General features: G+C 38.7%; 1 protein-coding gene across 6 annotated transcripts in view; it reads right to left on the bottom strand.

Annotated features, from left to right (window-relative positions):
- PHF6 (PHD finger protein 6) overlaps positions 1–22,045 on the bottom strand; it is a 62,494-nt gene extending 40,449 nt beyond the window's left edge. For 3 of the 6 annotated variants that reach the window (XM_021079383.1, XM_021079381.1, XM_021079382.1), the window contains exons 1-5: positions 21,847–22,025; positions 17,692–17,875; positions 17,350–17,451; positions 3,215–3,348; positions 2,856–2,899 (exon numbers count right to left, since the gene is read on the bottom strand). In XM_021079383.1, coding sequence (XP_020935042.1) covers positions 2,856–2,899; positions 3,215–3,348; positions 17,350–17,451; positions 17,692–17,829 — 418 coding nt within the window. In that variant the 5' untranslated portion in view covers positions 17,830–17,875; positions 21,847–22,025. Of the gene's footprint in view, positions 1–2,855; positions 2,900–3,214; positions 3,349–17,349; positions 17,452–17,691; positions 17,876–21,846 lie in introns of all 6 variants that reach the window. The other 3 variants (XM_021079385.1, XM_021079386.1, NM_001185103.1) reach the window with 2 other exon arrangements.

The raw sequence follows: 22,523 nt of genomic DNA, 5'->3' as shown, positions 1-22,523 counted from the left end.
AACCCAGTCCAGAAACTTTGCATTTCTCTAAGCGAGCTTCTTCCCTCAGTCTTCACGACTATTCTTTCAAAACTCTTCTCCTTCAACCTCCAACCCTTGCTGCTCTCCCTGGCTCACTGAGGAAAGAGACCTGATAGGAACCACCTTTCCTCTTGCTCCTTTCCTGTCACAGTGGAAATGTCCTCCTTATCACAGGGCAATTGTTCCACTTGGGCACTGAATCCTCCTTTTTGTATCTGCACTCTTCTCCTGCCCAATGGATCCTTTCTTGTAAGTACTGTTATATCGACTAATTCCCCCCCCACAAGAAAAGGCCAACTAAGTGAAAGAAACCAACCTGAGAAGGCTACGTACTGTATGAGTCCAACTATATGACATTCTGGAAAAGACAAAACTACAGAGACTGTAAAGAGAGTCTCAAATATAATATTTCAAAACACAGTTCACCTTATATCAAACTAACATGACAGACTGAATTAAAGAGTATGTATCATTTCAAGTATTAGCAAAGCAAGTATTAAACTACAGATGGCAAATGATCAAGAACCTGTCACAGGTTCCTCTTTCCTCTTTGCTGTAGAGACTAGGGCAGTACAGTTCTCAAAGACAGGCCCTGAAGTACAACCCTACAACCCCCACCATAAATTACAATCATAAAGTAGAACATATGCTCCCCATTAAAATAATGAAATAATTGAAAGTTCTGTTACTGACAAAGCACTCAATATCTAATAAATTCAAGCTAGATGAATGTGATGAAAGTCAAAATTCAATAAATACAAACTCTGTAATAGGTTTAAATTGCAAAATTATGCTTTCAAGCTCTATGAGTATAAATACACACACATGTAAATAATAGAAGTGACCCCAATGTGCTACAAAGTATACACTGAACCCAAAATTCAAATCAACTGTAGCACAAATTTGAATTTTAGTATTCCTGCCAGTCATGTTAAAAGAAAAGTCATCTTGAAAAGTATGAATTTAGATCTTCCTCATTAAAGTTTCTCTAAGCAAAAAGGTAGTCAAAATTATTCTACTTCAGGAGTTCTCTTGTGGTGCAGCAGGTTGAGCATCCGCTGTTGTCATTGCAGCGGTTCAGGTCACTGCTGTGGTGGGTTCAATCCCTGGCCTGGAGAACTTGCATGTGCCACAGGCAGCCCCCACGTCCTCCAAAAAAAGAAAGAAAAAAAGAGGTGGCCTGCAGTGATTTAGCTCTACCACTAGATGGCACTATCAGCTGCAGAAACCAAGAGAATAAAAGGGAAGATGTCTACATTAATCATGGTTGCCACCCTCAAACATCTGCCCCAGTATGCGGATACATTCGTATTTTCCAGATCTTAAGTCTCAATTCTCGGCTTATCATATATGCTCACTACATATTTATTGGACTCTTGAAGAGAGTCCAATAAATACATTGTTAAAATCTGAAATAATGAAAGGTAGGAAAGCATATTCTTAACTTTTCAGGAAAGGTTTTTCAATTCAATTTTGGAATTAAGTCAGGAAAAAAAACAGAAGGAAAACACTAAAAATGTTTATCAGTTGCACTTTATCACCTCAAAAACATTCTTCTCTTATTATCTGTCCAATTTGTTTACCTTAATGACAAGTTTTTGCTAAAGACTGAATTTTTAACCAGCACTTCTAAAGTACTTAGACTAATCCGGTCCTCAAGTGGAAACAATACTATTTTGTATTATAAAAACAAGATCTAAGAGATCAAAAAGGGCTACAAATTTTAATATGCTAACACTGATAATTAGCTAAGTCTTTATAAAAGAAACAACTTCCTGAAACAACAGGCTCAAACCATTCTTAATTCTAAGCAACATGCTTTCAGAAGCTAACAAAAACTTTAAAGATCTCTAATCTAATATGGAAGGACAGAACAATCTCAGATTAAATCTAAGCCTTTTATACTGCTAGTAAGTGTATCAAAACCATCTGTTTGAAAAGGTTTGAAACAAGACAGAATTCAATTTGAGACTTTCCCATACCTTTTCAAGACCAACTACAGCTTGGCTAACTATATATAAATATGACTATCCTGGTTTTGTGTCAATTTAAGTGGAAGCAAACTATAAAATAATTTTAAAAGTTTGTATTTTAAAATTGACTACTTCTTTTTTTTTTTTTTGTCTTTTTGTTGTTGTTGTTGTTGTTGCTATTTCTTGGGCCGCTCCCACGGCATATGGAGGTTCCCAGGCTAGGGGTTGAATCGGAGCTGTAGCCACCGGCCTACGCCAGAGCCACAGCAACGCAGGATCCGAGCCGCGTCTGCAACCTACACCACAGCTCACGGCAACGCCGGATCGTTAACCCACTGAGCAAGGGCAGGGACCGAACCCGCAACCTCATGGTTCCTAGTTGGATTCGTTAACCACTGCGCCACGATGGGAACTCCAAAATTGACTACTTCTTATGAATATGTCTGTATAAGAAAAAAAAGTACTACAATGCGAATAAAAATTTAAGAGAAAGCCTAGTTATCACAAAATGGCCCGCATCCCCAGTTCACATTTTCTTTACCTGACACTAGCAAGGACTCTAATGATCACCTTTACAATCTACGAACATATTTTACCTGAACACAGAAATCATAACTACTGGCATCATTTCCTCCTAAAGATAAGTATTTTCTCAATGTACTCTTTATGAGAACTTTGGGATAAAAGTTTTCTTAAAAAATCAGATCTTTTTCACTATGTACATCAGTTTATTCCAATGTTTTTATTAATTCTTTGAAATGCATTCAATATTGAGATATATCTCATGGTAAAAATTCATATAATTCACTCATATTTTACTAAAATTTCCTCTTGAAATTGAAAAGTGGCTGAATGACATACCTTCAGAGTTATGTGCAGTTTTCTTGTGTTTTCGGCAATAAACCCTATAAAAAAATGAAGAAACTAAAAATTACCAAGTACACAAAGAAAATTCATTTTTCAAATTAAGAATGAGCACTACCCTTCATCCCTTTGGGAATTCACAAGCTGGATTCCCAAAACCCTATCATTAAACTCCCTATGCCATTTGTCTAAGCATTAAACTCCCTGTGAAAACCATTGTACGCTCATAAAGATAAAAATGATTTGAAATGGGAAAATCTTTCACAAGAGCCTAAAGAAAGAATGACTGTTACAAAAAAAAACAAAAAAAACAAAAAAACACAAAAACCCCACTAAAAGAGAAGTTACATAATTACATGTAAATTCCTTGGGAAGGTTTCTCTCGTATCTGAGCTTTATCATGCAACGCACAGTGGTAGTGGTAGGTCCTGTGACATGTCTTCACATCACAGCCAATTGTTGCTCCTGGACAATGGCACAGAGAACACATCTACAGCAAAACAAGAAAATAATATTATTAGTGTGTGATTTCGCTATGGTTATGATACCAGGTTAGAGGCATATCAAATCTCTGTCAAAGAAAACAAACTGGTTATTGAAAAGTTTTGTAACGAATGATGCTATTTTTCTTGTTTTCTCACCTAGCAATAATTCAAATAAAATTCTACGGGGAGTATTTTTTCCCATGTTAAACACTGACAAAATGAATGGAATATTATTAATGTCTATTGTTTCACTGTGGTCAAGAGAAAATCTGAAATGCTGCGAATCAGGAATGTAAGCTGCAGACCTTTTCACTACCCAGATCTTCCTGGAAATGAGTAACTGGGGGAAATGGCTCATACTAGAAAAATACTCCTTCACATTTGCATTTAATCAATGAGAATTTTTAGAAAAAATCTCACATAGTATTTCGGAACTTGGTAAAATCAACTTCACGTGAGGGAGGGAGAGAAAATAAAAGGATTAGGTAGATTTTTAAATGCCTCGATCTCTAAGAACACTGTGATATCAACTGATTGCGAAAATATGCTCATCTATTTTAATTTCACCTATGTTACTTACCTCTCATTATGAATCCAGGCAAAAAGATAAAAAAACTACAAGATTCTTTCCACATGTTTTAATATACCTTATCTTCAGACTTTACTGGATAATTCACATTGTTTAACTAGCTCATGCTCTAAACTCAGAAAAAAAATTCTTTAACTACATAACAATGATTGTTAGTGGTTTTGATGAACATATCAGTATATCACAGCATACTGTACTGGGTGGACTTTTAATGAGGCTGTCTCCTAAGCAATAAATGCCATGCCTGAATAAATTCACAATAAGGTAAATATTCAAAACTGCTCATTTGTTTCTTGGTTGCTAGATGCCTCATTTGAACTGTTCTCATTCCTCTTTATTAATTTTAACATAGAGAACATCTGAACTTTTGGATTACTTGGCCCCTAAGCAATTCTGGTTGAGCAAGAGGCTAACAGCTATTTGAATAAGATGCTTTATATTTCTCTAAGCAAGTCAAACACTCAACCTCTCATTCGAGCTATCATTTCAAAAAAGACTCCTACGTAAGAAACAGAAACATTTTCAATACAGGTACTTCCCAGAAAACATGAGGGCCAGTGCCCATTATTAATGCTAAAGAAACATGCCACTTCCTTAAATAAACACGGAAACTTCAAAGTACTACTGTAAAAAGAAACTCTGCCAAATTATCAAGCAGGGAAAGCTATTAAATACTTTGGGTGGCTTATAAATTCTTGAGGAGGTGGAGCATTTGTACTACAGCTTTATTTATGAGGTTCTATTATTTTAGTAAATTATACTTCTAATTAAAAAAATACTTGAAATTGTGGCAAACACAAGAGTATAAAGAAAATTTAAAAATCACTCATACTCACCAAGTGCAGACACCATTACAGTGTTGCCATGCTTATGTGAAAGTATTTTTCTATGTAATTCTGTATGTATTATTTTGCTACCTGTTTTTTTTTTTTAACTTAATGAACACTGCCATTCCTTCAGTAAGACCTCTAGCACAGGTAGCTCATTTCGAAATTACATCTAAAATTGGTTTGCATAGGCACATTTTGAAAAAGAATACTGAACTCAATGAGCAAAAGCAAAAATGAAAGGAGAGGTGCTGTAAAAATCCTGGGCCGGCTCAGCACTCGCCTAGATACAGTGAGATGGGCACTCTCAGATTCTGCTGGAAATCAGTGTGCTCTCTGGACAGCCACTTGCTTTATTTATCAAAGAGCTTTTGAAAAGTTTCTGTTCTCCGATCCAGTAATTTTCCTTCTAGTAATCTACAAAATAAATCAGACTTAAATGATTCATATGCAATCATGTTCACTGCAGAAGTACTGAGAACAGCCCAAAATGTAAAATCACCTGTGGAAAACAAGTGACAAGCCTTCAATGACCCCAATTATGTTTATAACATACGTTCTCTGAAAAGAGGTGGAAGTAAACACAGCAAAATGCTGAGTGGCTATCTCTGTGTGGCTGGTTTTCTTTTTCTTAATTTCCTATATTTTCTGATTTTTCTACAATGTGCAAATGACTGTGATATACAAACAATTCTTTAAAAACCACTGGGGCCAGAGCTCCCATGCCTGCCTGCTTGCATCTCTCTCTCACAAGCCCATCTCTCAGTTTACTGAGAATGAGAAGAAAACCAGATGTCAAAAATATATCAAAACCTGGAGTTCCCGTCATGGCTCAGTGGTTAACGAATCCGATTAGGAACCATAAGGGTGCGGGTTCAATCCCTGGCCTTGCTCAGTAGGTTAAGGATCCAGCGTGGCCGTGAGCTGTGGTGTAGGTCACAGACGCGGCTTGGATCCCGCGTTGCTGTGGCTGTGGGGTCGGCCGGCGGCTACAGCTCCAATTCGACCCTTAGCCTGGGAACCTCCATATGCCAAGGGTGCGACCCTGGAAAGACAAAAAAGACAAAATACATATATATATATATATATATATATATATATATATATATATATAAAAACCTGTTTTGGCTGGTTATAAAGTCAAGCCAGTTCAAAGTATAAGTAACTAACTACAGCAACACAGGACAAATAAAAAATTTTTTAAATGAGCTTTTAAAAAAATGCTTATTTTCACACCTTTATTTTCAGTTTTGTTCAAGGAAGAAAAGAAAGAGGAAGATATACTAAAAATATTTTCAGAGAGTGGAAGATTCTCCCCAAGGTTAGAAGTAGGTCTCTCTCTCTCTCTCCCCCTCTTGGCCACACCCTCTACATACAGAAGTTCCTGGGTCAGGGATTGTATCTGAGCCATAGCAGTGACCTGAGCTGCCACAGAGACAATGCTGGATCCTTAACCCTCTGCACCACGGTAAGAACTCCAGGAATTTCTCTTAATTAGAATTTATAAGATCTATTTGATGCAGCACGCATACACTAGCAGGAAATTCTGGCAAGGTACTAAGAAAGTAGCAAAAAATTCTCCATGATAAAAAATGAATATACCTGCTTGTGTACCTATGAATACAGAGCAGGAGCACTACTGTTATCTTCAAGGTATCACTGCTATATTCCAACCCCTGAAATTATATCTTTTCCTTGAACTTCCATGGGACTTAGAGTATTCATTTTGGCTTTTACCATTTTATTTCCTTGTATGGCTAATTATCTTTATAAATGTATAGATCTTATCCATCAATTGTTTCTAGATTAAGTTTTGGGGAAATTAACACTGTGTCTTACCACGAAGTCCTCAATTAAGCTGATTTTAAGCTTACGCTGTTATTGAAGATGCCAATAGCATATGGCATATTCTTTCTCGTTCATGTTTCTAATAGCCGCAGTTTTGACACAGTTATCTTCAAGTACATCTAAAAATATTTTACAAGTCTGATTTGCAAAGGTGAAATGGAGAACAAACCAGTTGAAGGGGCACAGAATGAGCATAGGCAGGAATACTTGGGGGAAAAGATTAGCCCTGTTTAGGAACAAAGTTGAGAAACAGAAATAAAAAGAAAATTAAAGTTGGGAAACTAGATAGATGGTTTCTTTTAAAAACTTTCTTTTATGGAAAATAAAATAGAACAAAGAGGACTTCTATTTAAAAAAAAAAAAAAAAAAGTAGAATAGAGCAAGGCGCCAGTTGGTTAGACCTGAGTGACCTTATCCTCTTTACACAAAACATTTATGTGCCCTCCACTCTGTCACAGTCCGTACTGGGCCCTCAGCAGAATGACTGTCAGCTGCCACTTAACGCCCCCCTGCACCATAGCCAGGGCTCTCTCAAACGTAGGGAGATGAAAGTTAACCTGACAGGAACATGTTTGTTAAGGACAGTGGCGGACTCCTTCCCCCTTGAAAAAAGGTCTGTCCCACATGTCAAATATTCTGTGGAGGGCTAATTTCCTATCTTCAAATATAGGTATAAACGTCAATTCTCAGCTTATCCTGACTATACCCAGATTCCAAGTTTTTAAAATAAGGGTGAGGGAGTTTCTATGTGGCTCAGTGGGTTAAGGACCAGTGTGGTCACTGAAGCAGCCCAGGGCACTGCTGTGGCATGGGTTCCATCCCTGGCCTGGGAACTTTTTCATGCCGCAAGTACAGCCAAAAAAAAAAAAAAAAAAAAAAAAAAAAAAGACACAGGTGAAAATTTCTTTGTTAGCGATTTCTTTTTTTTACTTTTACTCCTCTATTCAGTTTGCTACCCAGTAGACCTAATAAATTTCAATAATCAATTACTTCTTCCAAAACAGGGAGATTAGAAAAAGAGACCTCATCCTCTTACAGATGTCTACATATCACGCTCTTAAAATTTTTTAATAAAAATTACATACATTTAAGGTGTGCAGCATGCTATTTTAATATTCATATAGTGAAATGACAGCTACAGTTGAGCTGATTAACATACACATCTCTTCACACAGTTACCATCTTTTGGTGCATGTAGTACAAGCAACTAGAAATCTACTCTCAGCAAATTGCCAGGCTACCAGAGAGTGTTATTAATGATATTCATCATGCTCTAGGGCAGATCTCTAGACTTACTCATCCTTCAGAACCGCAACTTTGTCCCTTCTGATCATCGCCCACTTTCCCCACCCCTCCTGCCCCTGGTAACCAGGGTTCTACTGTCTGGGAAGCTCTACTACGTTGAGATTAAGTTGTGCCACAGAAGCAGAGTCTCAAGGAGCTGATCCTCAGGAGAAAGAGGAACTAAGTCACACATGAGAGGAGACAAAAGGAACTGAAAGGACTATGACTTAACTCAAGTCCCACAGGAGCCAGAGGCTGGCACATACCTGCTCCTCAGTCAACTGAACTAGGCTAGGACTGAAATTCACCTTGCAAAAGGAAGAAGTCTTAAGTCATAAAAGGAAAAAATACTGCTTTCTTAGTAGCAGTGGGGAAAGCGTGGGGAAAACTCAACTAAGACCACAGGCAGACATCACGCAAAACAAATGAGACTGCCAAGTCCCAGGACAGACAGACAGAGAAGGCTGGGCTCAGAAGGCCAGACAGCCATACGGAACCAGAGGAGGAAGAGCTCTCTAAGACGTAGCTTTGCCCAGCTTAACTGCTGAGTATCTACCATGCATGTCAGTAACGGACCACGGTGTACAGACAGAAATTCTCATGGCCAAGTAGTTACTACTTTCAAGGCCCCTGCTCCAAGAAAACTCCAAATACACAGAGAATGCGAGAGGTTTCACAAAGAGTCTCTAGGCAGAGAAAAAATGCCAAAAGCATTTGGAGTTGGCAATAGGGTCTTTACGCAGGAGACATGAGACAAAAAGTGAGAGCAGTTTACCTTATGCTAGTGTTTGTTTTTTTGTGTGTGTTGTTTTTAATCACAGAAAACGCTACCTCCAGTATAAACTAGAAAGCAGGACAGTGCGGCTGGGACAAATTTTCAGAGTTCCCTAAAAAATGCTCCTAACTCCAGATTCATTACTTTATATATACTAATATCTCATGTCTCCAACATAGTTAGAAAACAGAGTAACCTCTGAACTATGTTCAGCTGATGTTTTCCACCCTATTTCTTAAAAACCCCTAAAAAAATTACCACTGCCTAGAAGGGTAGAACATAACTGATAACTGTTTCTGGTTTATCTGAAAGCTATAATTTAAAAAATGTATTTATAGCATTTTGAAGAAGGTCTCATAAAAACAAAATAATAATAAGGGTTATATAATAAAATAATTAGGTTTAAATGGAAAGCTAGGAAGCAAAAATGAAATCTGAAAGTTGTCAAAGTCTTTGACAAGGGACTTGAAAATTAAGACAAGTAAAAGATAATGTTTTTGATTAAAAAAAGAAAAGTGACTTGATATATTAGAACCTTAAATTCCAAGTGCTTCTTAAAAAACAGGGCCACTGAAAAGTATTTGTGTTTTTTTAACTAGAGTAACAGACTAAATCTAAGCAGTTACTGGGTAAATCATTTCAGAGCTCTTTTGGAAATCAGAGGCCAAGGAGCTAAATAAGTAAGCCTACCAAGCTCTTCCTTAACCATCTCCTGACCTTGTTCTCAATATCACAGATTTCAGCTCCATCCAAATTTATGAATCAACATTGATGAGGAATATAATTCTCTTACTGGCGCTTTTAAAGTTCTTTATCCATCTGAAAGATTCAGACAGATTTTCCAAGCTCAGCTCTTTATGTTTAAGCTCTTCTGAGATGCAGGTCTTTCATGCTGAGGGTACCCTTAAACTGCCGTGCTGCTTGCTTGCTATACTTCATCTGTGACGAACACCAAATATACATCCATGGTCAAATAAGTAACAAGACTGCCCCCCACAAACCATAGATTCTTTTATATTATTGGTTTGGGTTCTCTTCCATTAGCACAAATAAGTCATTAGTAATTATATAATGGCATACATTTGCAGCATTCTCAATTACAAAGAAGTACTGAATGAAGGCAAAGGGAAAAAGCCGTGAACTTTCAGTAATAGTCGAAAGACCTGATTTTCTCCATCATTAGCCTTAGTTTCTTTTCGGTCTTACATTCCTTCTTCTTTATCACCTCCAAAGTAAAACAAAGTTCATTTTATATAAATGACACGTAAAATATCTGCACACATTAAAACTAATCTGCATGCCATAATCCAAACTTTCAAAAAAATTCACATTTATACAAATACATTCGTGATGTATGTACACTTGTAAAAGTTACACAGATGACAATGAGGCCAGTTAACAAATCTTCAGGAAAAAATTTACCCGTTTTCCCCCAAAAATACTCTAAGGCAAAGGTCCTACAAGGCCAATTCAGCCCATCACCTGTTTTCATAAAGTTTTATTGGAACACACACATACTCACTTTGTTGTGTACCGTCTGTGACTGTAACTGAAAAAGTTTGGCCGGCAAAACCTTAAATGCTTATTATCTGATCCTCTACACAAACTGTGCCAACCCTGTCCTAAGCCAACGGTCCGGAATCGAGAGTGTTCATCAAAAATCGCTTGGAAACCTTTTTCAAAAGATACCTCTCTGTAACTGCCCCCTGCTTTCTGATTTAATAGTTGGTTAAGTACCAACTGCTCTAAGGATTTAGTAGGGCCATTAATCACCTGGCATCCTCTGCTTCTTTGTATGTAGTAAGCAGTAGTAGCATTCTATACACTTTGGGTGGTCCATTTTACTCTTACTGAATGCTTAATGAGCCACACACACACTACTTTAAATAGCACAGGCATCAAATATTAATACTTGTCAAAAGTACTTCCTCCTGGAGTTCCCGCTGTGGCTCAGTGGTACCTAACCTGCCTAGTATCCATGAAGATGTGGGTTCGATCCCTGGCCTTGCTCAGTGGGTTAAGGATCCACCGCTGCCATGAGCTGTGGTGTAGGTTGCAGACATGGCTTGAATCTGGCGTTGCTGTGGCTGTGGCGTAGGCCGGCAGCTGCAGCTCTGATTCGACCCCTAGCCTGGGAACCTCCATGTGCTTCGGGTGCAGCCCTAAAAAGATTAAAAAAAAAAAAAAGTATGTCTCCTCCTTGACACTCTTCCCCCTTTCACTTCTACAGCATCGTTTTCCCAATGCAACACATTTCAAATGTCCCTTTCTATGAAGTCTTTGGACTTCTCAGGTAGAACTGGTTATAGTCCTCTTTCCCAGGTGCCCTGTGGCATTCACAATATATTTCTACGGCTAAACTACATGCATTCATGACTGTTCAAAGTGTCCAGCACTGTGCTTGGTACAAAGAAGGCATTCAATTAAGTATCTGATAAAAGGGCAAAGAGATGATCTTCAGAGTCTAGATGGAGGCCTTGACAAATATAACGCCTAAGGAAAACTACAAAAATCATACCCTACTGGGAGAGAGAAGATTGAAGAAACACGAAAACCTTCTCGTTTGAGGCAAACACAGCTCTCCACCATCCCGAACAAATAACCAACCTGATTTTTCCCTTTAGATTTCTCTCATCTTCAAACCGCTAGAGCTGCAAATAACACTAAAACACTGATTAACCAAAACAGAGGAATTTTATGCTATACCATTACTTCCCTGGTCAATTTACGCCTAGCCCATTATTAAAACTTCACACTATTATCCAATTGAAGCTCTTCTCTCCTTCAAACTCAGCCAACAATTAACAAGCGTCCACTTACTAGAGTACTATTGAGCACAAATGAGATGTCAAGCACCGTGCTAAGTGTTTTCCATGAGTTTCCCCCACTTTAGTCCTGTGCGAGGCAAAGAGAATAGTCTGCGCTCTCCCGGAGTTCACAACACAGTGGAGAAGAATGGCCTCCGCAAATGCGGCAAAAACAATGCATAAACTCTACAACAGAGGTGAAGTCAATTGAGTTGGACTCAAAAACACAACTTTTAAGAGGCAGCTGGTAGATAAACAACATCAATAATGCATGGCAATGGAGACAAGCAGAGGATGTGTGGGAAACCAAGAGGAGACGGGATGAGATAAGGAAAAGGCAGGTTAAGGTACGGCTTCTGAAAGGCAGCCTGAGGCCTCTGGATATTATTTTGTAGGCAGTAAGGAATCAGTAAAGCACTGGAGTTGGGAGTGAGATTAGGTTTGAAAGGTAGAGATCGAGTCATTGCCAGCAGTATGGTGGAAGGATGGGAAGAGCAAATGGATACAGGGTCACAGTAAGAAAGAAAAGAAGGCCAAGACACCCCAGAAACAGAATCTATGGGACGGATGCAGAAGAAGGAAGAACTGAAGGTAAAGTATTCAGAAGAAGAATCAGGTTTCAGGCCAGGGAGATGATGACTGCTGGTGCAGACAGGCTGACTTTAAGATGCCTGCAGGACATCTATGCACAGCAGACAAATACGCTGCCACTGTTACATTTCATTCTCCCCAGTGACTACTGTGCATCACTTGTCTCCTGAAAAAATCCTGCTTTGCCCCTCCCCTCCCATTTGAGTCAAAATCCCCGTCTAATGCTTAAAGACTCTGCAGGCATCCCACCTTTCTCAATTCTAATCCATGACTGCCAGTCTCAGTGACCCATTCTGGTACAATTAACCTGTTTTGTGGACTCATCATCTTTTTTTAAACTTACCATCTCTAGGAAGCAGTCTTAGTTACCTAAACTGACAAGACTTCTCCCACAGAGCAGAAAAAGGTGTATCTACAAACGGTCGTATATGCAGATGGATGACATGCCCAATACCTAGATGAGGTATTCTCAAAACCAGACATGCTGTTCTCTAGGGTGTCAAGCACTCCACTGGTACCGGTACTGGGTAAACAACAAAGTAAAGACTATGCAGAATTGGTCTTTTTATTTTCAGAAGTTACAAAAAAATAATATTTTGAGGGTAATAGAGACTTGGCATATTCCTACATAGCATGGATATAAGATTGTTGTCCTAAAAACTAACAATGCTAGTAACAGAATATCTTAATAGGAATCTACTATGTCCTAAATTCAGTACTATTTCCATCTTTATTAGAAAACTACTAAGCTCTAATCATTACATCTTTTTTTTTCATCTTTTTGCCTTTTCTAGGGCCGCTTCCCAGGGCATATGGAGGTTCCCAGGCTAGGGGTCTAACTGGAGCTGTAGCCACCAGCCTACACCAGACCCACAGCAATGCTGGATCCAAGCCGCGTCTGCAACTTACACCACAGCTCACGGCAACGCCGGATCCTCAACCCACTGAGCAAGGGCAGGGATCGAATCTGCAGGCTCATGGTTCCTAGTTGGATTCGTTAACCACTGTGCCACGACGGGAACTCCTGATCATTACATCTTTTAAAATGTGATTTTTGGCTGGGTAGCTTAAAAGGCAGTCAAGTATAACCCAGTGGTTCAGAATGCTGGCTTTGGAGTTTACTGTCCCTGGATTCAAAGTTCAGTTCTTCCACTTACTAAGCTATATGACCACAGTCTGGTTACCTAACTTCTCTGAGCCTCAGTTTCCTAATCTGCAAAGTGAGAATGAATGACATACTTCCTATCTCAAAGTATGACCGTGAGAATTAAAAAGGATCCTGTATTTAAGGTACGTAGTCTTAGCACATATTTGGTGTTCAATAAATGTTAGCTATTTCTGCTGCTGGAAAAAGTAGGAACATGTCCCGAGGATTTTTTAAGACATGTGAGTAAAATTTGAAAAAGGGAAAGTTTAGGAATGACCTGAGGAACAGTCATCAAGTATGTGAAGGACTTCTCATTTTTAGTATAAAAAAATCAAATACTTCCTTTAACGGAAGGAGATAGACCTGGAATAAATGACTTTAAATTGAGATACTTGAGGAGTTATATACAAGGATGAATTTCTCAACTGTGAAGAGTGTTATATAATACCGGTCCTGTTTCAGGTTGCTTGGGTAGAATCACAATTTCTTGATATACTTAAAAATAAGGCAGACAAAAAAACTATGTCGCATGGCTTGTCAGTCATCCTGCCGCAGGGGAAGGAAAACAGATTAAACAGCCTTCTCAAAGCCTTCTGTTCTGAGTCTGTGATACATCTGACACAGGTACCAATGACAACAGTGACTATCTGCTGTGGATACTCTTAACAATCTCACCACCTAGCTGCAGCTGGCAAGAGTACATTCTTCACAGTCTCCTCGCAGGTGTCTCCTTAAACCAAATGAAAACGGCGACGATAATTTTACCTTGAAATGTGCCTTTCTTGGCTAGATGGCTGGAGAATAAGAGTAGATGGTACAGATGTGGTGTCTCCACATATGGATTCAACAGGAACCAGAAATCATCCTGGAAAAACATAGCTCTTCCTGAACTGCAAAAGCAGCGTCTCGAATTATAAAAACCTTAGTAAGGTGGCAAAGGTCTTCTGGTCCATCTTGGTGCGTAAAGGGGATGAATGTGTTCGTGCTTTCCTCCCCCGATCTTTATGGGTGACATGAAAACCTTGGAAAATGGCCTACAGCAGCAAGAACACAGAAACCTGCCACCTGGAGCGCCTGCTCCTCTGTGACTGCCCATCCTCTTAAGACTCTGACCCATTTGGCCGCCTATATATTTTCACCTCAAACCCCAGCCTCTTCTACTTTTCTTTGGGGGCAAATGAGAACCTCTGGAGCCAGCATGAGATACAGACTGGAACCTGTCTTAAAAGCACCCACGGACCAGCACTCCTGTTTTCGATGACTTTCAATGAGTATTCACCTAGAAATCGAGATGGACAGGAGCCAGAGTGAACAGACTCGCAGGAGAAAATGTCTTTAAAAGTCAATGAGGGAAGTTGATTTACCTAGTTTACATGTAGTCTACCCATTTACATGAAGCTCTGCACTTTTCCCCTCCCTTTCTATTTGATTTATGGCCCTTTTATTGCTTAGACAAATCTACACAGGGAAAAGTAAAGAGGAAAACTGAAATCTGGAGTTTTGATTACTTAATAGTACTTCATGTAAAAACAACATAGAGCAAAACTAAAGGCTAAATGGAAACTTAAAAATTATTTCAAAATTAAACATATGGAGTTCCTGCCGTGGCTCAGTGGTTAACGAATCCGACTAGGAACCATGAGGTTGTGGGTTTGATCCCTGGCCTTGCTCCGTGGGTTGATGATCTGGCGTTGCCGTGAGCTGTGGTGTAGGTTGCAGACGCAGCTCGGATCCCGCGTTGCTGTGGCTCTGGCATAGGCCAGTGGTTACAGCTCTGATTCAACCTGTAGCCTGGGAGCCTCCATATGCCGCGGAAGCAGCCCTAGAAAAGGCAAAGAGACCGAAAAAAAAAATTTTTAAAGAATATATAAATGCTACTCTAGTCCTAGCCCCTATGTAAATTATTTAAATTCTGACATTTTAAAAGAAGGAAAAGAGGCAAAATTATATACCGAAGCTCACAAGTTCCTTCTGCCACTATTCCTCAATGCTGGATGCCCACAGCCTCAAAATGGCTTCAAAACACCTTTCCTAAGTAACTCTTTATATCTTTTATAGCACTTTTTAGTTATGCAACATCACTGTTTAGGAAGCAGTGATATAGCATTATCCGTTTACTGTTGGTGAAAATACAAGTAAGTTAATGACTTGTCTAAAGTGGCAGAGTTATTTAAAAAACAGGCTTTACGACTTCCCCACCCAGGATGCTTTTCATTAGCTTACAACAATATTAGCAGGACCTTATTATTACTTATGAACAGTAACTACAATGGGGGCTACCATTTATCAAGTCTTAACCACGTGCCAGGCACCATGTTAAGTCCTGCATAGTCTCTAATTCTCACCATATCCCTGGGAGGCAAGGGCTGTCATTATCTCCTTCTGGCAGGTGAAGAAAATATGGCGTAGAGAAGTAAATAACTTGCCTCGGGTCACCCAGCTAGTCAGTGAGAGAGCTGGGATTCAAATCCACGGCCGTGACTATAGCTTGTGGTTTTAACCTCTAATCTTGTTCTACTCCCTAGATCAAGAAACAAGTTTAGTTATTTATAACTCACTACACTTGGGAAACAAATATCAAGTCCCTACACCATACCATTAAAAATGAATCCAAAAAAAGTTATAATAGTGAAATCTGTACAAAGTGCTGATGCTTTCTGCACAAACAGGTCTAAATAAATTAAATCTCCATTAAATTTAGCCATACTGCCAGATGTATGCTGCTGCTTTGTGTAAAACTAGGCACTGCATTTGTTAATAACACAGTAACATTAAGGATCAAAACTGCTCCTGTTCTGACTGGAGCAGCCATGTCAAATAGCAATGCTAACAAGTCAGATGTAGAAGAATTTTCCAAGAATATTCATAATGCAAAGGAATAAATAATGAGGTGCTAAGGGTTACAGTATGACTAGTTTCAAGTAAACAGAAATTCTTCCTTTGTATCCAAATTTGTTTTTAACGATTAGGAAATAAAAACATACTGCTCTGGTTCTCAAAAATCAGCATGCCACAGTAACATGAAGAAATCTAAAACCCCCATTTTTTTAAATCACATTTAAAAAATGGAGCATTCTTTTGCTATCTACGGTTTGGGGGGTGAGGAAGATAAACATCTTCCCAGTTAAGGTCTCACTACAACAAAAATGGGTTGACCTCTGCATTCCCATTTGTGCCAATACTGATTCTAGAGCTTGAGACGATCCGAAAACAAATCTCAACTGCTCTCTTTGAACTTCTTCGTATTTTTTTCTTAATGTAATACTAGAAAACTGACTACTTTTCAAAATAGGTTATTCCTGATATCACAATGACAGCCCCCTTCCCATCAGGTTCTTTGTGAAATATAAGTTCGTGCCTAAGAAGACACATATATATTCTCCCAAACCTGTTTTAAAACGATGAACACTTGACAGTGATGCTACAGATGTAATTTCAATAAAGAACTCAGAGGAGAAAAATAACCAAGAAAAGAAAAAAAAATTGTTTCAGTGTAAACCATAGTGTATCAAATATCAACTGAGGACTTTTCCAACAGAGCAATATAGCATCTTGCCAAACTGGTGACCTGGTAGAGGAGAAAACTGCAGGGTTGTTACACTAGCTTAGCTTCCGAAAAAAACTGTAAAATTCACTAAAAGTTATCCAAAATCATAAATGCTGTGTTGTATAGCTGTGTGGTATAGTTAATTACGTTGTTTAGCAACTGCTAACATTTTCCTGTTGAAAGGGTTCTGCCATCTTCATTTGTAAGGATCACAATTACTTTATCATGGAAAATGAAAACATATCAGAATTTTAATTATGAAAATATACTTGAATGACGACTTTAACACATAAAACATTCAAATAAAGCAAGCTGCCTGTTTTCTACGTCAACAAAGCCTCCAAGAAGATTCTGAATTCTCTTTGAAAAGAAAAAAAATTAGATAATATAAATATTGATTCACTCCTTTTTTGTTGATTGGCAAATAAGTTAAACCCAGCCTTAGAATTTGTTGATTTGATGAAAAAAATAAGACTGCAATTAAAAAAGCATATACTCAGTTAATAATGCAATACACTCTAAAATAAGCAATTTCTTCCTTAATGAGCTTAAAGTAAGTTTTATTCTCAAGAGGCAGAAATACTAACTTACCAGCTTCGTGCCTCTTTTAATTTCCTTTTGGACATCTTCAATAGAAAATCCACCAAGACTTTCGTTATCAGAGTGTGATGACACCAGAGCAGATGAAAAGAGCTATAAATTACATTAAAAAAATTAAGGTTCACATATGAACAAATTACAGTGAAACGTAAGATGTTAAATTTAAAAGAAATAATCAAGTAAAAAATGGCATAGCATTAGTGAGCAACCACTTCTTGGACATTTAACTGGGTTTTGCTGCTGTTGGTTTGTTTTTTGCTTTTAGTATTTAGGAAGAGCCATTGTCAAGATTCTCAAGGTTTCAGCCTCTTGGCAGCTGCCAGCAGTACTTACCATGCACTTGTGATGTGCTGCCACCTTCTGGTTTTCAGATATTAGTAACTGTCCACATTCCTTGTCTCTATTTGACTTACAAAAGCCACATTTGCGCTGTCTTGTAGGCCCTTTTTTCTGTTCAACTGAGCTTGACATGATTTTTAAATTGCCTTTAGAATGCCACTTTATGCCTCAAGAAATGCTACAGAGAATAAGAAGCACAACAAAATGGTTAATTTTGTTTTAAAATCAGTTTACATGTGGTCATATAAATTTATTTTTTCATATATTTGACCTAGATTTTAATATATGCATTTTAAAATAGCTATTTAGTATAGACAAATTAGTTTTGAAACATAAGATGCTTCTATAATTTAAAATATATGTACTGTGTATGCATAAAGATAAGTTAATGAAGTAACTGAGAAACAAACTGCTCTCAAATTAAGGGACGTGAAATAATTAGAACTATTCCTACATGGATAAATAAAACATGAACAATATGTGATTTTAAAATAATCATCTGCTAGCATAATTAACGAAAAATATTTTTCATGTATAGCTAGGTGCCCCTTCAAGGAGACAAAGAATTATGCATCTAAGAGCAGACCAAAAACTACTAAGAGAACTACACAATATCCAGAGTGAACAGAATCCTATAATTGCAAAGTTCCTTAAAGTACACATATTGATGATACAATGAATAAGACATGTATTTATATAACCATGACTTTGGAATACTTATTTTTAAAACTTGAATTATTTTCAAGTTTAAAAAATCATGTATACATCTTTATTAATTTTGCTGTTGTACTCCTTTTGCAAGAAAAGAAAAATTAAGCTTTATACCACTCTATAAAAAAAATAGACTTTAGGAACCAATTATTTATAAAAAAACAACTATATTATCTGACTCTGAGATTCACTCCAAAAGTCTGCTTGCTTATTAAAGTTACAAACTGACAGTGGTGTTCTAAATGTAGTTACTTTCCTACTTAAATTAGTAATACTGTATAAAGAAAGGAAAATTTTTCTGAATGAGCCTTAAATTTACTCAAATTATAATTATCTTAGTATAGTCAAACAAAAAAAGGGAAGAAAAGCTCTAACATGGAAGGTTTCAGATTTAGATCATCAATCTCAACATGGATTCTTCAGAAGAATCTAAACAGATGTAAAATCAGTTATTTAAATTGTGCAATTTTCTCAAATCAACATAACTAATTAAGCAGCCTGGGATCCAGGTTACCACAACACACATGATAATCAATAAAATCTCAAATTTCTGTCTTAAAATTTACTAAATTCTTTCCACTCTTCTCTATATTTGAACATTTTCATAACACTGTGTTGAAAAAATGGATTCACTACTACCATACTGTTGCTTTCTGAGAAGCACTTGTTCACCAACGGCAGCAGCAGCAGCTGGACACTAGCAAGGTGGTAGATGCAAACCATTCAGTGCTTTCCAATGTAAAAATGCAGATACTTAAAATTTCACAGGAAGCCACAAAGAAACAGGTCTTCTCCATCAACTTATATCTCGGTTTTTCTCTTTAATGGAACTTCAAATGTTCTGACAGTCTCTGCATTGATGGGTTTAACAAACTCTTAATGTATCTACAATTTTAAATACCTCACTCTTCCAAATGGCATCAGATACTTTACAACAATACTGTATTCATAGCACTGGCTATAAACCGTGAAACTGATTGAAAACAGGCAGCAAATACTTTTAGGATTAAAGAAAAAAAAAAAAGAACATAACAGAGAAACAAAAGAAACAAAAGGGGAAGTGTGTTTGCATTTGCTCAAGCAAATATGTGTTCAGTTGCTTTATCAAGAATATAGCTGCCAAAACCTTTAGAATTAAATATGCAAAACACCAAAATTCATAAATAGCAGCAAAATTTGCTATTTGAGTTCTAAATTAGCTTTCTTCACTACTACGCAATGAACAGTAAGCACTCTAAAAGCACTGTAGTGTACACAGCATTTCTCCCGGTCATACTTGGCTAGTTGAAAGGATGGCACATTATGAATCCGATCTATACAGACATCTTAATGTGTAATTTCTGTACAACCCTAGCATAAGCTATAAAACCAGCTTAAGATAAAGTAAATTCCTAGATTAGAAAATCGCTTTTCATTCTTGAAATTAATTCTGAAAATGGTGCCCCCCCACCCCAAATCCTACCTACACTGAATCCTGCCTCTTTCCATTTTATACACAGGTAAATTTCTCATCCTAATTTTTAGAACCTACTTTTCTAGATATCAAAGACGCCAAAATCTAAAAGAGAAAAAAAAGGTACACTTTATTTTGCATTCAAAAATATCCTAGTGTATTTTTTTCTGTTACCAGTTTAAATGTAATTTGTAAGGTGAACAAAATGCACACAAAGTGCATCAAACCAATTAAAAACTTTCCCCAACGTGCAATGACTAAATGGATTTTTCCACTAAAATTCAAATAATGCATCTGTGCATATCTTGCTAATTTTTTTTTACAGTCTCCTTGTAAAACATGAAGTGGCGAACATCATGGAAACAATGACTCCTAGCAAAAATGTCTTTATCATAAAAATACAGATTTTTATCTATTGCTGTCACATTTGTGGTCTCTACTTTAGTGGAATAAGGGCATTCCAAGGACCAGTATTAAGAGGTTCATAATGATCCATACAGTATAAGGCATTTTAATTTTGGTCTAAAAGGTTTTTCAGGGCAGGCAGAGATCAAACTTTGATGCTTTCACCCAACAATGAAAGCTTTTCCTTAAAAGAAACGCAGCATTATGGATAATATTACAAAACAGAAATGAAGAGGCAAAGATAACAGCGTCAGAAACATCATTCAAACATTTGAAAAAAATGCATAAATAAAAGCCCGATTAGTCAGGCTGAAGCAATCAGTGCATTTCCGATTTTCCAAGATGCTGTAAAGCACCACGGTGGAAATAACCTGAAACATCAAGGAGAGCATTCAAGAGCCAACTCGAGAGCTCATTCAATGGCTGGTATCTGAAAGACCATTTTTACAGAAAAACAAAACAAAACAAAAATTGCAGTTTCGGAAGATCAAACAATTCCCCACGCAAGCAAGCTGAAATAAATATACAGACCAAAACATATAAACACGATCCAAGAGGCAGTATTTCTGTCAGGAAAGTTACACTGGAGAGAAATAAACGAATAAGAGATGAACCGGAAGGGCACCTGAATTTGGCTGCACGATATTATTACATGCTTCGCACTGCTTTTTGCGGTTATTCAAAAGGAAACTGAAGGAATTTTCCAGTTGTTTCAAACCCAAGCGTAGAGAAAGGATTTGAAGTGTATAAGACCTGATATTACGTAGTAAGCCGACGAAGAGGGAAGGTTTTTCGAAAATAAAGGATTTTTCAACTTCCACGCAGAATATCGAAACGAAGAAATTTCAAAAGAATGCCGTGCTGTTCGTCCATATAATAAAGGATGGTACACATAACGTACCAGATCCTCTCCGTTATTTACTCCTCAATATACACTAGACTCCAAGATCTCCCTCTAATCAAGAGCTAGGTAAACTCGCAAAAACTATCTTCCTCTAAAACACTTTAGCAGGTTCCTTTCGGTCGTAAAGTCAGGGTCCCCTAATTGTCCTTTGCCAATCCTCCTGGATCCAGGGAAATATCACCCTACACTTTCCTTAATCCTCCTCCCCCCCAGGAGTTCGCCCTCTAACAGTCTTCGCTTCCTATCTCAGTTTCACCCCTAATTCCCCCCACCCCGGAGTTTTTCCTTATTCCGTAAGGCTAACCTTCCTGCCACCCTAACAATTCTTCTCACTCTTCCCAAACTGGGAGTCTCCCTCCTTCCCAAATATGTCCTAAGCGATGGCCAAGACTAAAAATTCCCAGTATTTTTTTTCCTCCTTAAATGTTGCGCCCCCTCCCCCGAAGTCTAGCCTAAAGCCTAACCTCTCCCTTGGTGGCTCCGCAGCACTTTTCTCCGCAGCCTCTCTGCCAAGCGCCTTCAATGAGCGGCGCTTCTGGGGTCCCTGACAATAAAGCGAGACCACCAAGAGTCCCCCTTAACAACGGGCAGGGGCGGCGGCCTGGCCACCGCCATCCTCCTTGTCTTCTCCCGCCGGGCAGAGAATAGGGGGCCCCAGGGTACCGTGGGGACTCACCGGCGGGGCCCAGAGGCGAACGGCAGGCGAGAAGCGCCAATGAGGGGAAAGAGAAAGAAGTCGGTCTCGGTTCTCCAGCAGCGTCTGGGAGCGGGGCTCTGTCGCCGGAGGTTGTTTCCTTTCATTCGAGGAGAGACGGGCTCGCGGAGCGCCCTTACGTCGCCCCCCTCGCACGCAGCGACTCACACAGCGTTAATACGTCTCGAGCGCGCCGCGGGCTCTGATTGGCTGCAGCGAGGGGGCAGCTGAAGCCGCAGAGCCACGACGCATGTGCAGAAGCCACCCCCGGTACGGCTCGGGGCGGCAGGCCCCGCCTCCTGCTCGCGCGCGTACCTTCTATTCTCCGGTCCGCCCCTCAACCCAGTGTTTGGGGGCAGGAGCCGAGGAGATAGAGAAAGAGATTCAAAGATATCGCCGTGGGTTGGGCGGAGAAGGGGCTGGGTTGGGGCTCGAAACCGTTGGCCGGGGGCCCTGGGTAGCCAGTTTTCGACAGTGATTCAAGTGGGTAGGCCTGATCCCTTGCACTTGTTCACCGAGGCCTTTTCACATCCATTATTTCATTGTACTCTCGTGGCATTCCTTTGAGGTCCTCCGTTCTCTCATTTTACTGCCAGGAAACACTGAGAAGCTTGTAGTGGAGTCAGTCTGCCTGGGTTTCAATCTTTGGGCGAATCGGT

This window comes from Sus scrofa, chromosome X (assembly GCF_000003025.6).
Source record: "Sus scrofa isolate TJ Tabasco breed Duroc chromosome X, Sscrofa11.1, whole genome shotgun sequence".
Taxonomy (NCBI): Eukaryota; Metazoa; Chordata; class Mammalia; order Artiodactyla; family Suidae; genus Sus; species Sus scrofa.
This window is presented reverse-complemented; position numbering and strand designations above follow the sequence as displayed.